The following is a 13,421-nucleotide window of genomic DNA, read 5'->3' on the forward strand; positions in this document are numbered from 1 at the left end:
TTTTTGTGCATTGCCTGAATTACTGGGGATGGGGCCTCTAATAATTGTGTAAGAAACGATGCTATCCTCAGAAATGGGGTACACTGTAGGCTTATACAACACAAAGCCACAAATTAGACACCACACTATATCCAGTGTATTCTGCAAGCCTATTCCAAGTTTTTCATCATTTGATGTGTTGTGCAAAACCAGAAAATTGGGATAATTGACTAAGCCATGGTAACCTTGGATATCCATGCTGCATGAACACAACTGTTAAAATTTGCTTGGTATGAATGGAAGAAAAATGTTGGCCTGTTGTACACAATACATTTAAGCAATCTGAATCTGGCTAGGCTTGCAACATACAAGAATAAAGCCAGATTGAGTTAAAGCTTAGCAGGGGTAAACCAGGCTGTAGTACCTGAATCTCGGCAGGCTTGATTAATCACAGAAAAAATGCTTGACTTTCCTGTTCTAATTGCATATGACACATTTATTTATCAAATTTGTCACCGCCCATCTCCTCCGACCGGAGGGACTCTGGGCGGTTTACAACACAGAATAAATATACAATAAAAACTCAAATACACGATAAAATTCCACGTTTTTTTTTCCTTCCTGGTCTTATTCCTTAATTTTTGCCTTTAGTTACGATGTCAATACTTAGTGTTCCTTTTTGTAAATTCTTGCACTGATATCACCACAACTGCCCCCATAGAGGATGGCAAATAGTGTGGGTTACAGAAGCCTCACTGAGAGATGATACACATATAAACCAAGCACTAGCTTCCATAGTGTTGCATGAACTCAGCCCATTATGGCTTATTCAGTAAAATCCAATTAAAGTGATGTGTAAACCCAGCCACCATTCCCCAACCCACCCCAAATTAAGGACTGGAAGCAATTTTCAAGCCCTAAGCTTTATGGATTCACCTATCCTGTAAACCCATTTGTTTGAACTACCAATGACTTAGGACCCAAACAACCTGACACCATGCAATCCTCCCATCATCCCCAACCAAGCTGGCCCATATGTATGCTCTAGAACCATATGGTTACCCCAGTGCCTTTAGAGGGAATTGCTGGAGGGAGAGCTCTGCTTGGTCTAAAATGTCAGCTAAACTGGGGGTCCCAGTTGGCTGCTAAGGTTGTGTAAAGGAAAAACAATAGTCCTTTATAGTTAACATAGAAACAGGTGCTTGTGTTTGAAGCACTGTGTCTCCTAGTCCAGGTGTGGGGATCCTGTGGCCCTCCAGGTGTTGTTAAAATACAGTATAGCTCAACTTGTCTCATTAGTGGCCACGTGGCTGGGGCTGCTGGGATCTGTAGTTCAGCAACAAGTAGAAGTAATGGATTCTCCATCACTAGTCATCTATGAAAGTGGAAATGCAGGTTGGAAGTATTCACGTGACATCAAACTTACCTGCTTAATGAGAATCCGTTTCCATCTTTATTTGTATATTTATTTATTGCTCTTTATCTGGTTTTGTGGTTTACCCAACCCCTTACCCAGAATAGCACACATTTCTAGTTAACATGACGAGGTTGCGTTCACACAACACACCAAACCTGGTAACTAAATCAGGTACTCTGGGCTTGCAACAGGCATTGAACCATAAAATAGCCAAATGAGCTAAACCACAAGAAATTAACCTTGCTAGCCCTCACCATACTTAGTACTGCAAGGTCATGGCTTGATCTGGTTAAAGACGTTGGGTGAATAAAGATACAACTAATCTTAGATTTGAAATTCTGGTTCCGGCTACGGAACGATCGCAGCTCTTAGTCTGGGTAACAGGTTGAGCTACTGACGTGTCAGTGGCCCAGGGAGTCGGATGGTGGTGTGCATTCTTGTTAACCACTCAGAGCGGCTTAGGAAGTTGTGTGAACGTGCATGAAGAAGCAAGCTGGCACATTTTTCACAGAATAGCAGCATTTCCCAGATGAGCAGACCATTCTTTATCAATGGGCTAGAGCATGTCAAAACACAACATAGCTTGCCTTTAATTAAGGGCTGAGGTATTCAAGCCACAAAATTCATTGAAAAGAGGCCTTGAAGGCTACCCAGTCCTTTAAAAGTAGGGACAATATTTGGGAGGAGGGGAGAAGATTTCAGATTAAGGCCACAGTGGGGAAGAGAGGTTGCTTGCAGAAGTGAAGTGCATTAGCGTCTGATAAGTCAGGTGTGGACATGTTTCTTTTCCCCAAAGGAGTTGTGAAAAGGTCCACAGGTAAATCTGAGCATCAGAAATGTGTTGTTTCTGGGACACGAACCATGACCCACAACAGCTTGTGCAGTGACATCTCTCTTCAGCAAACTCAACGCATCTTCCACCTCTCCTGGGAAGTCCCTGATTCAGCAAGCCACCATTTCTCCATCCCAGCCAGCTCCTTTTACATGCTAACGGATGCCGAGGCCACCGAACTAGCTCTGGAGCCCCGGGTGTTCGAGTGAGGAAGAGCAATGGTACAGCAGGACACCCCCACGGTGCCTTCCGAAAGCTCCCCTTCCTCGGTCCATTCGTTCAGATCGGGGTTGAAGGCGAGAATCACCTTCTGATATTTTTTCCCACTTTCATTCCATCCCCCAACAAGGAGGATTTGCCCGGTGAGCGTGGCCACCCCTGCCATGCTCAGGCCAGTGGTCAAGGGGGCCATGAAGGTCCACTGGTTGGAGGAAGGGTTATAACACTCCACTGGAATGACGTCGACCCTCTCCCCGCGGGGGCCCAGCTGGCTGCCCCCCAAGACGTAGGCCCGGTCAGCCAGCGTGGCAGCACAGTGCCAACCTCGAGGGCTGCTCAGCCAGGTACAGTCCCGCCAGGAATCCAGGGCAGGGTCATAGCTGCAGACGGTCCGGGAGTAAGCATTGTTCACATAACCTCCAGTCACCAGGATCTTCCCGTCAATGACCACGCTGGCATGGCAGCAGCGTGGCAGCTCCATGTTGGCTTTGGCTTGCCAGCTGTTAGCTGAAGGAACATAGCATTCAATAGAAACCAAGGTGCCTTTGGCATTGCGGCCTCCGATGGCATAGAGGTGCCCGTTGAAGGCGCTGAGGCTGAAGTGAGTCCTTTTGTGGCCCATGCCAGCCAAGTGCAGCCACGTGCCAAACCGTGGGTCATACCTGCAGAGAAAGAGAAGGGTTGTTCTTGAGGATTTGGCAGTATCATTTGGGGATTCTAGGAATGAAACTGGGCATGGGAGCCTGGCAGAATAGGAAGAGAGCACCAATATCAGAATTTGGGAGGGACACAGGGAGGGGGAGGTCAAAAAAGTCAAGATCGCACAACTGTGCCATCAAAATCAGCCCCTTTTGATGTGGGCTGCCATGCACGTGAAAATGGGCTGAACTTCAATTGCATGGTTGAAGGCCGCCATCTTGATTTTTTTGACCCCCTCCCCCTGCAGACACCACTGGACACAAAAGATGAATTCGGCTCAATGCATTTTGGAACCCAGGAAACAAGACATCCTTGTAGCATCGAGTCAGTGGTTCCCAGCCTTGGCAACTTCCAGATGTGTGGACTTCAACTCTCAGAATTCTCTTCAATGGCCCTGCTGGCTGGGGAATTCTGGGATTTGAAGTCCACACACCTGGAAGTTGCCAAGGCTGGGAAACAGAGATCTAGGAGAACATTTCTGGATTTAATCAATGCCCCAGAAGAGGATTTGCTCCCTTGAAAGACTTCCTTAATGTATCTTTAAAATTTTCTGGGCTTTTTAAGTCCAACCGAATTCTATTCAAATGGCTATATTCAAATATTGTTTAAACCATAACGTGATCTCTTTGGATTTTGCTTAGTGGTGGTGAGGAGGACTGGTCAAAAAATGCAAGATGGTGGCTGTGTGATTGAAAATGCTCCCTGGCCCTGCAATTGTGTGGCCACAGTCACCATCTTGTCTTCCACCACCACCAGATGCTGCTGGTTTAGTGTATCAGATGAACCCAGCCACTATTTTCCATAACAAACCATGATTAAACAATGACTTGACTTCACATGGGAAAACATTCATTGGCCTGGTCCGCTTAATATAATATGGTACATCATAAGGTGGTTTGTTTGGTTTTCATCAGCATGTTGTATGAACCTAGCTAGAGTGGTTTGTAAAACACAGTTTACAAATTGAATCTACTCAGTTGTAACTTACTCAACTGTCATATAATACGTACATACATACATACATTCTAAACCATGACTTGAGGTGATACGGGAACCTTGTCTGTGGGTATGTCTCCCTTGCATGTGCAAGAACAAATGTGGAAAGAATCAGCTGGATGAGGCTGCGTACATTTTGGTAATAAATACATTCGTAATACATACATACCGTAAAGCCGTTCTTTCCAGCCTGATGGCCTCCTGATCTGTTGGGTGTCCTTCCACCCTGTATGACCAATTCTACTCCAGTCCCTAGATGACCTTGGCTGATCCCCCCACACCTAACCAGTACTGGACCTAGATAGTATTTGGTTGAGAGACCCCCAGGCTAGTCCCCAAGCTATAAGCTAGACAGGGAAGTTGAAAAACAATTCTGGAAGAAAGCAAGAACAAGCCATTTCCATGACGGTGCTAGGAAAGCTATATGGATGTGTCCATGTAATAACCAGGAGCTGATCTCAGCTCAAGAGAAACATGTTTATATATCTGGCACACGCCAGGTTGGAGGTTTTCCTAGAACAAAATGCTTTGATCTGCCCAACTTAGTCACAGTGTTTCTGAACTTGGGCAGCTTTAAGGCATGTGGACTTCAACTCCCAGAATTCCCAAACCAGCCATGCTAGCTGGGGGATTCTGGGAGTTGAAGTCCACGCATCTTAAAGTGGCCAAGGTTGAGAAACACTGTTCTAAGCCCTTGACTTCCACCAGCTGTGGCTTATTTGTTGCTGGAAAGCAGCTGCAGCCTGGTACGTTGGTTTCTGTCTCAACTCAGGTTGAATGCCCAACTGCCGCCTCCACTAACTTCCTGGATGTTGATAGGCTAGCTAGCATTCTCCAATCCACAAATATTGGGCTGAAACCCTCAAATCCCCAGTGTAGACACTGAGCAGGAATTCTGGGAATTCTGGTCCAACACATCTGGGGTGCACAGGGTTGGGCTAGCAGCATCAGTGTTCTGACTAAATACAAGGTCGTTTCCACTGTTTCACGAATACTGTTTGGAAGACTATACATTCTTAAAGGAGTACATGGATTTCATGCAGAAGGTCTTGGAAGGAGGCATCAGAATATCCAGCCTCCTAACTCACAGCAGCAGATCTGGGAAAGGCTCTCGTTTGCATACTTGGAAGAGCCTTTTCCTAACAAAGTAGACAGAATGGCCTGAGATGGGACAATGGTCTGGCTCAGCACTAAGTCAGCTCCCCGTATTAAACCGCTTCACTGTTCTTAAAGATCTTGTTTTTGTATTTTTATTACCTGCATAAATTGCTAATTGCATATTTTGCCTGGTTTCGGGCATCATTTTGATCTTCACCTCCTGCCACGTAGAGGAAGCTGTCCATGACGGCAACGCAGTGGTTGAAACATTTGGTGGGCATCTCCGCCAGCTTATTCCAGGTCCCTTCTTGATCCCTGTAGCTCACGTCTTTGCTGAGGGCCTTCTCTGCAGAACAGGGCCGCCCCCCAACCATAAGCAGCACTTTCTGGCTCCCTCGGATTTTGGTTCTTCTGGACTGAAGTTGATTTTGCTGATAAGGAAGCAAGTGGTAATTCATAGCATCTACCAGAAGTCTGTGGCATTCTGGATTCTGCATCATACATGGAACAGGTTGGACATAATTGATCAAGTCATGAGCTGGGATGGTGCCAAACCGCACATTGTTCAGGAGGTCTGCCGCATACTTGATCCTCTTGGCATCAAATTCAAGCCATTTCATGGCAACCTGGAAGACCGCCACTTCACCAGGGAACTCCAGACTGTCATCCATCAGCAATTCATTCAAATGTTCAAAGGTGAGTTTCAAAAACTGCTCAGTATCAGAGAACTCTAGGAAACGTTCCCGGATAAATTTCCGGGCAGCATCTTTAGCCCGACTGAGATGGTACGTGTCTGCCATATTGGCGATATACATCCAGTTTTCCACATTCATCTCCTGGATGAGGAAGTCCGAGCACATATGGAGCAGCGCATACATCTGCAAGTGGCTGGCAGTGGAAATGGTACTGCCAATGGTGTACAGGGAAAGACTCAACTTTCCAGTGTATGCATATGAGATGACAGTGGCCAAGCCCAGGGCAGAAATGTCATTGAGGTCCACTTGCTGAAGGTTGGGGTTCTTTCTCAGCTGGTTTTTGAAATACTCACTGCAGGAGGACATAACCAGTTTATGAACTAGGAACGATTTGGTTTTGGTAGCAATTGTGAGGTCACAAAGACAATGCTCTTGCTGCATAGAACTCATCTCCATCAACATGTTGGTTCCATGGTTTGGATTCATGACTTCTGTGGCAGTGCAGAGGAAGCCATCAGAGCCATTTTCAAACAAACTGCCCAGTTGATTATGATGGTCAATGTCAAGAGAAGGATCTTCTGCTAGGGTGGCATTAATAGGAGTCTCTCTCTTCACCGGCTTAGGCTTTTTGGAGCTCTTCTTCTTGGGGGCCATTGGGGCAAAGGGTAGCTTGTAAGATTATATCAAGAAGCTGCTTGGTCAAGGAAGACACATCCTACCCAGCCTATGCCAGCCTTCTCCAACCTGTGCCCTGCAAGAGTGGTTTATTAATGACAATATTTTTGTACATTTACATTTTTAAAAAATCAAAGCAGATTACAGGATATCATCAGAGCATAAAGCTAGGTGGACTTTGTACAGTAACAAGAGGTTCCTTAGAGAAAGTCTGGTCCTGAGCTGCTCAGGATCTTATGGATTAATTTCACAATCAGCAGCTTGGCAACTAATTGGCAGCCACTAGAGACATCAACACAGCTGCTGAATGCAGGCGGTGAAGTGCTCCACTGACAACAGCACCCAGAATTCCCAGCCATCTTGTTCAAACCTGGGAATTCCGAGATCGGAAGTACCAAAAATCTGAAGGGATCCTAAATGGCTGATCTATACCACATGGTTGAATCTTGGAAAGAATTATCACAATGTACCATTATATTTGTACCTGGCCTAATGAAGCTCCGCCAACTATTCATTTTTGCTTGCTTTGGGTTCAGTTCAGAAGAGGTGCTTCATAAGATATAGGAGCATGAATGCAGCACCTCTCTGTCTCATTAAAGCAACTGTATCTATTTCCAGGATTATTTTCAAATGCATTCCTCCACTGACAACAGGCAATGTTTGCACAGTATCCTTACTGTGGTTAACTAAACCACAAATCAATTAATCCAATGTTCACAAAATCCTGGGAATGTGATATAATACACTAGCTTATAATCTGGTGTGGTCTGCAACTACTGATGCAGACCGGCTGGGTCTATCTCAGTCTACGACTTTGAGACTTGAACAGGCTTCATTTAGTCTCCAAACTAAGCATGTAGAGAATCCTGCCCTCCACAGAGGAACATTTGCCTGATGGAGGCCCCAGCTGTTCCTCAGCTGTTTCTGTCCACCTCCCCTTCCAGGCAATGGAGTGATATTGCTGAGCTACTGGGAGAAAGACCTGTTTGTGGCAGGACAGAAATAGCCAAGGTAGCTGTGCCTCATATTCCTCCCTCTGAGCTAGACATAAAGATCAAGTTTCTGGAAGGTTAAGCAATCAATCATTCTTAGAATAGGATAGGGCGGATGGAAGGACAAGAAATAAATCATCAATGCCTTTCCAGGCCAGGGCTGCCAATGATTGCTACTAGCCTCTGTAGCTATGCCTTTAACAGAACGGTGAGGCACAGGCATTAGCAGGTGTTAATGTTCCTCGCAATGGGGTGACACTCCCTCCAAGGCACCAGATATGCAGAATGGGACTTCCCCTTGCTGCGAGAAGGACAGATTGCATCTGTGGCCAGAAATGTGTTTGCTCCTGGACCAGGTATTCTGAAGGTGCCAGAGGCGGCTTTTACTTGCCAAAGGCAAATCACGCTTCTTTGGTGAAACCTGGATTGAACTACTGCAATATGATTTATGTGGGGCTGCCCTTGAAGACTGTTGGGCAGCAACACCTGGGTTTCAACTCTGACTGCCAGAAGCAATTTGTTCAGACCATGTGACTGCACTAGTATTTAGCCTGTACTCTGGCCCAAAGTGCTCAGGTAGAGTTTGGGGGTAGGTGGTGGACTGCCGGTTCCTGCGTTCCTTTGGTAAGATCTGCTTTGTGTCCCCCAGCTGTCTGAAGGGTGCTTTGTGAGTGTGTGAGCTTTCCCGTTGGATTTCCCTCTTTTCCACATGGGAAGCACTCTGGCTTCCCTCCTGCCCAAAACACTTTTTTTTTGTTTTGGTAATGCTGTCTTTTCTTTTTAAAATGAATTAGTGGTTGGTTGGTTTTGTAAAACTTATTTTTATTGTTTTATTTAGTTTGATAGCTGTTATTTCTTCTTTCTTTCTGGGTTTACAGACTGAACCACAAGCAAGCCAATCAGATTTTGGACTAGGTATTGTACAAACATAGTCCATGTACTTAGTTTATTAATCAGGGTGTTGTACAGACACAACATTGGCTTAATTGAGTAAACCATGGTTTAGTTAACTTGGGATAAGTCTATGGGGTAAATACAATCTATATAAATATGGGTGCTGTGGGACACTCTAGCATTACACTTTTTCATGAGTATGTAACAATTTACTTTTAGGTAGAGGTGGAAGGAGCAGTGTGTCTTGAAAAATACTGTAACATAGCATAGAGAACCATAATCCATAGTTAACAAATTGAAATGGTTCCATTCACATAATGCACAATGGCAAAAGAAACACTGCATACAACTTGGTTGTATAACTAACATACAATGTTGGTTATACAACATACTAAGCATGGCTACTTTCATATTCCATGTTAAGCTTGGTTAGTTTTAATGTTGGTTAGAGTTGGGCTAGGTGAACCTACCTAACATGAATAGTTCAGTATTATGCAAATACAGAAAATTGGATAGCTTAGTGAAATGATAGTTGATAATGATGGATATGCATGTCAGGTGAAAACAACTCTGGTGGTTGGTTGAGGTGGGCTTATCTATGATGGTTTCTAAATGTTGGTTTATTTTTGAGTTGTGTGAACACAAACATGCAGTCAAAAGTCTGTTCAGAGATAAACCTCTCTGTAAGGTTTATTTCCAGATAAATGTATATATTCTATAACTGTAATAGACTAGGGAGACAAAGAACAAACCTCAGCAACATTTAAGTCTTCGGAACACTGTAAATATAATAGAGAGCCTGTATATGCATACATATACATAAATGCCTTTCTTAGGAAAAAGTGAACTTCCTGCTGCATTTATCTGGTTTTATTATAACGTTATTTCTGGGCCTTGAGATATGAAAGGTTGAGAACTCTGCCAAGGGATGGGGAGCTGCTAAATGCCTTAATTGGCTCTTGAGAATCTAGTGCTGGCTGGACTCCAGCACGCTTGCAGGACCAGGGCAAAAACTAAATCCAATGTAATTTACTGTACTACAACTATCTTTGTATAATTAATATTTATTACCATTGTACCCTGTTTAAAAATTGCAGTTTGACAGTAACTTTGGGAAGGCTTTGGGGTGATCCTTCTCCCCTGGGGGATCAAGGTGGGACTTCTGTATATCTAGCCTAAACAAGCAGATTGGATTCCCCCACCTTTTCCTTCAGTACTAATACTGCACTAACCTAAGATGTAATTTGTTTGATTTTGGCTTAGGGTTATGGGCGAAACCAGCCATTGTACCTTTTTCAATAAACCACAATTAAAGCATAGATGAGTACAATATGAATTCAGCCACAGCAATTCCTGGTTTAAAAAAGTGTGTGTAATATCAGTTCATGCCCAACTAGGCACACTTAGACAGACTCTGTTCTAGTAAACAAAACAATGGGGAAAGGTAGGCTGTGTTCCTGCAGCACACAAGACTGAACTATGAGTTACTGAACTAACTCAATCTGGGTTGGCACAATACACTGAACCCTAAACTAACCTCACTGGCTGATTTAACACAACACAGTCAACATCTAGCATTGCTCAAATCCTGTCTTTAAACTATTAATTTCAGTATGGGCTAATTCATAGGGCACCAAGTAATCAACTCTTCACCAAATAGGTAGGCTAAATATTAAGGTTTATTTTGCAAACATTATGATTGAGCCTCATTAAATCCAAGTGGATTTATGCAACCTGTTTAGGCTACTATCCTATGCCTATCTAGCCGAGAAGAAACCCCCTTAGAATTCCATTGGACTTATGTTGGAGAAAATGGGTATAGGATTATGCTTTTAGTCTGCATCCGACTCTTCCAATAAAATTATTCTGAGTGCATGATCCCTACCAGTAGCAGACAATTAATGCAGATTAACCACTGTACAGATCATTGCAGATATTCATATACAGTGTATATTTCTGTTTGTATTTAGTACTATCTATATAAATAATATGCTCTACTGTGGTAGGTTACACTCCATAACTTTCAATGAAGATTCTTCCTGCACTGAATTGATTGAGGATGTATAATACAAGCACATATTAGGGGAAGGTGGTAATAAAATGAAATAAAACACCAGCGCTGGGGATCCTCATACTTATTCTGCGCATGCTCCAGAAATATCAAGCAGCATGGAAGAATCTTGTAATACATGTACCTGCTGCTTTCTGTGAAAGCATTGTAGGTAAGTATCTGATAAATTCTTCATGGTTGGGTATCTTTTTGTTCTTCATACTTTTCTTTTATGTAACAAATTTTAACCTCCCAAATTAGGTTAGATTAGGGTGAGCTGACCAGTTTTATGCAGGTTATTTTTGTTGGAATCGCCTTGGCCAGGTCCACAGGCTTAACTTTTAAAGACAGAATGCAGACTCGAGATCACCCCACAGTTAAGGCCCAGCGATCTGCGTCAACTGATTCCAAGAACTGCTAAGTGATACTTTGGTTTCACAAGGGATGAGGTTGGATCAGGCCAAGATCTGCATAAATCCAGGATACTTTGTAAGCAGCCTGGCCATTTGCAGGTCTTTGACCAGCGATTATCGAGGAGTCTGTCACTAGATTGCATTCCTCACATCTGCCCACCTGTGGATTAGCCAAACCCTCACCTTCACTATCCTCAGTGATATTTTTGTTGGGTTTTGGAGAGAGGACTTTTGCAGCTTGTGTGTGTGTGTATACACACAACACCCAGAGAAAAGCCTAGGATTTTAGCTGCTACGTCTAAGTTTTGACATTTGCCTTTCTCCGCTCCCTCCTCTTTCTAGTCCCTCCCAACTGAAATCTCTTTCATAGAAAGACTTCTGTTCCTTGGTCTGTGTCCAGGGCCAACAGCTCAAGAGACCTGGAGCGCCCCTGCCCCCCAGAAGAATATGGAAAAAGGGCAGCTCAGCTTGGAACAGCCACTGCCTCTGAGCCTACCTGGAGTCGGAGGGTGATCCAGGAGAGGGGAAGGATCCTGTGCCTGTCTGCTGCCTGCGCGGGATGACCCTGGTGCCTCCAGCAGAGACCTGAAATGTGGCAGTGTCACCGCCCCTCCTCTCTTTTTCCCAATTCAGCCTGGGCAGCTGACCGTCCTTCTCATATCGCCCTTCCCCTCGCTGGATGCTTGTGACGCAAGGAAATGCCTGACAGCTGGAAAGAGAGAGGAACAAGCGCCTGCTTCAGTGTCCAGAATCTGCTCCAGGCTGGACTACCTCTGGGCTGACCGAAGGGAGCAAAAGAGGATAAACTTCGCAGAAGGAACTGGTTCACTTCTTATTTCCAGCATCTGCTCTCCAGGAGCTTCAGGCCAGCTAATCCTTTCTCTGGTGTTCTCCCCCACCCACAGACCCTCTTCATTTGCAAAAAGACTGTACATAAAGGCATGCACGTGCATGCACCTGAGCACAGCTTTTTGTTCTTTCGCCTTTTCGCCTCTTTTTGGAGATTTCATCAACTCCATCCTGAGACTTTCTCAGCCTTTGCCTTCGCCTTCCAGCAGCTCCGTGAAGTAGACCATTATTAATACCACTCCTGCAGTCTACTTCACGGAGCAACTGCTGTAAGGCATCTTGAGTGTGTATCAGTTTAGTACATGTACCTCTGAGTTGGGAGGTAGGCAACACTGCAGTGCAGTGTTTCTCAACATCCACTTTTGGATGGGTGGACTTCAACTCCCAGAATTGGGAGTTGACTGGCTGGGGAATTCTGGGAGTTGATGTCCACCCATCCGAAAGTGGCTGAGGCTGAGAAACATTACTACTGTGGCTTGCAGAATAGGCTCTTGATTAGAGATCCCAGCTTGCACAAAGAGTGTCTGAGCATGGATGGAGTAAAACTGAGCTTTGGTTCCCCTTGTCTTACTGGCCAAATTGTGCCAATCGTCCGGAACTCTCCTTACCATTAGCAAGGAATACTGCGTGTGACACAGGTACAGCTAAAGCTGATAATCTACTTTATACCTTCTCTGTATTACTAAAATGTGTTGTGACCAAAGCCATCACAGGCAACAGGGTATTGTCTATGGGCCCATCTACATCACTCTCTCTGTATCTTATCAAACAACTTTAATTTCTTTCTGCTTTGCATAATGTTGTTTACCTAGAAAACAGCACAATGGGTACATAGCTATGCACGTGTAAGGGTTAGTGCATTCATTATATAGCTGCAGCAAAGCAAAGCGGCATAATCTGAAAGCTGCTTTGTCTTCCCAGTTTTAGAATGTAGGGACAGGAATGAAAGAAAGTAAGACACAAATAACTTCTTGAATGAAGTCTCTTCTTTCTGGATTCCTTATGCAGAGGAGTATCTTCCTGGGAAAAAAAATTGCACCAAGTTCAATGGAATGAGCCAGGTGTGAGTGGAGTTACTTACTGTCTACCTCCTGTAATTTCTTAACAAGCTCCTGCTGCACGTGGGTACCTTTCCTATACCAGAAGCAACGGCTTTAATTTTTTTTCATGGCGAATTGTTGTCTTTTCTCTTTAGAAAAGAGGTGCAGCCTGAAAAGACAGCATGAGAGCACTCTTCTAGGACATCTCTTCATAAACAGAACTGACACCCAGAGGACAGCCCTGTTGTTTTGGATCAAGGGGTACACACCACATCTTGCAGCAATGAATTCCATCAATTAATTTTGCATTGCACCAGACTGAGGAGAGTAGCTAGTCTGTGCTGTCTTTCCTTAAATTCCAAGCTGGTGTGCCTGTTTGTTCCTGGAGGGAGACTTATTTTGCACAAATGTTCCTGAGAGTTTAAGATCTGAAGAAGGGTATTTTTGGTGCTTTGTGAGTACCAATGTGGCATTTGACACTGGAGCCCAGCCATCATCTTTGCCTTGTTCTCAATTTACTGGATTTTTTCCCCCAGGGAATTTTCCATTTAGCCTCCATAGCTTGCCTTCTGG

General features: G+C 44.3%; 1 protein-coding gene across 1 annotated transcript; it reads right to left on the minus strand.

Annotated features, from left to right (window-relative positions):
- Positions 1-1,830: 1,830 nt before the first annotated feature.
- LOC134503560 (kelch-like protein 31) lies at positions 1,831-6,683 on the minus strand. The gene is made up of 2 exons (XM_063312375.1): positions 5,400-6,683; positions 1,831-3,109 (listed from the first exon to the last, which is right to left on the minus strand). Exons 1-2 carry the CDS (start codon positions 6,587-6,589, stop codon positions 2,377-2,379), a joined length of 1,923 nt encoding a protein of 640 aa, XP_063168445.1. The 5' UTR covers positions 6,590-6,683; the 3' UTR covers positions 1,831-2,376.
- Positions 6,684-13,421: the final 6,738 nt, after the last annotated feature.

Source organism: Candoia aspera, chromosome 10 (genome assembly GCF_035149785.1).
Source record: "Candoia aspera isolate rCanAsp1 chromosome 10, rCanAsp1.hap2, whole genome shotgun sequence".
NCBI classification, from domain to species: Eukaryota; Metazoa; Chordata; class Lepidosauria; order Squamata; family Boidae; genus Candoia; species Candoia aspera.

What these genes read in the sequence shown, in the direction of transcription:
- LOC134503560 (XM_063312375.1), bottom strand. Translation starts at nt 6,589, where the DNA reads ATGGCCCCCAAGAAGAAGAGCTCCAAAAAGCCTAAGCCGGTGAAGAGA. An exon ending in GCAATTAGCAATTTATGCAG is followed by an intron (nt 3,110 to 5,399) that starts GTAATAAAAATA and finishes CTTTCTCTGCAG; the next exon opens with GTATGACCCACGGTTTGGCA.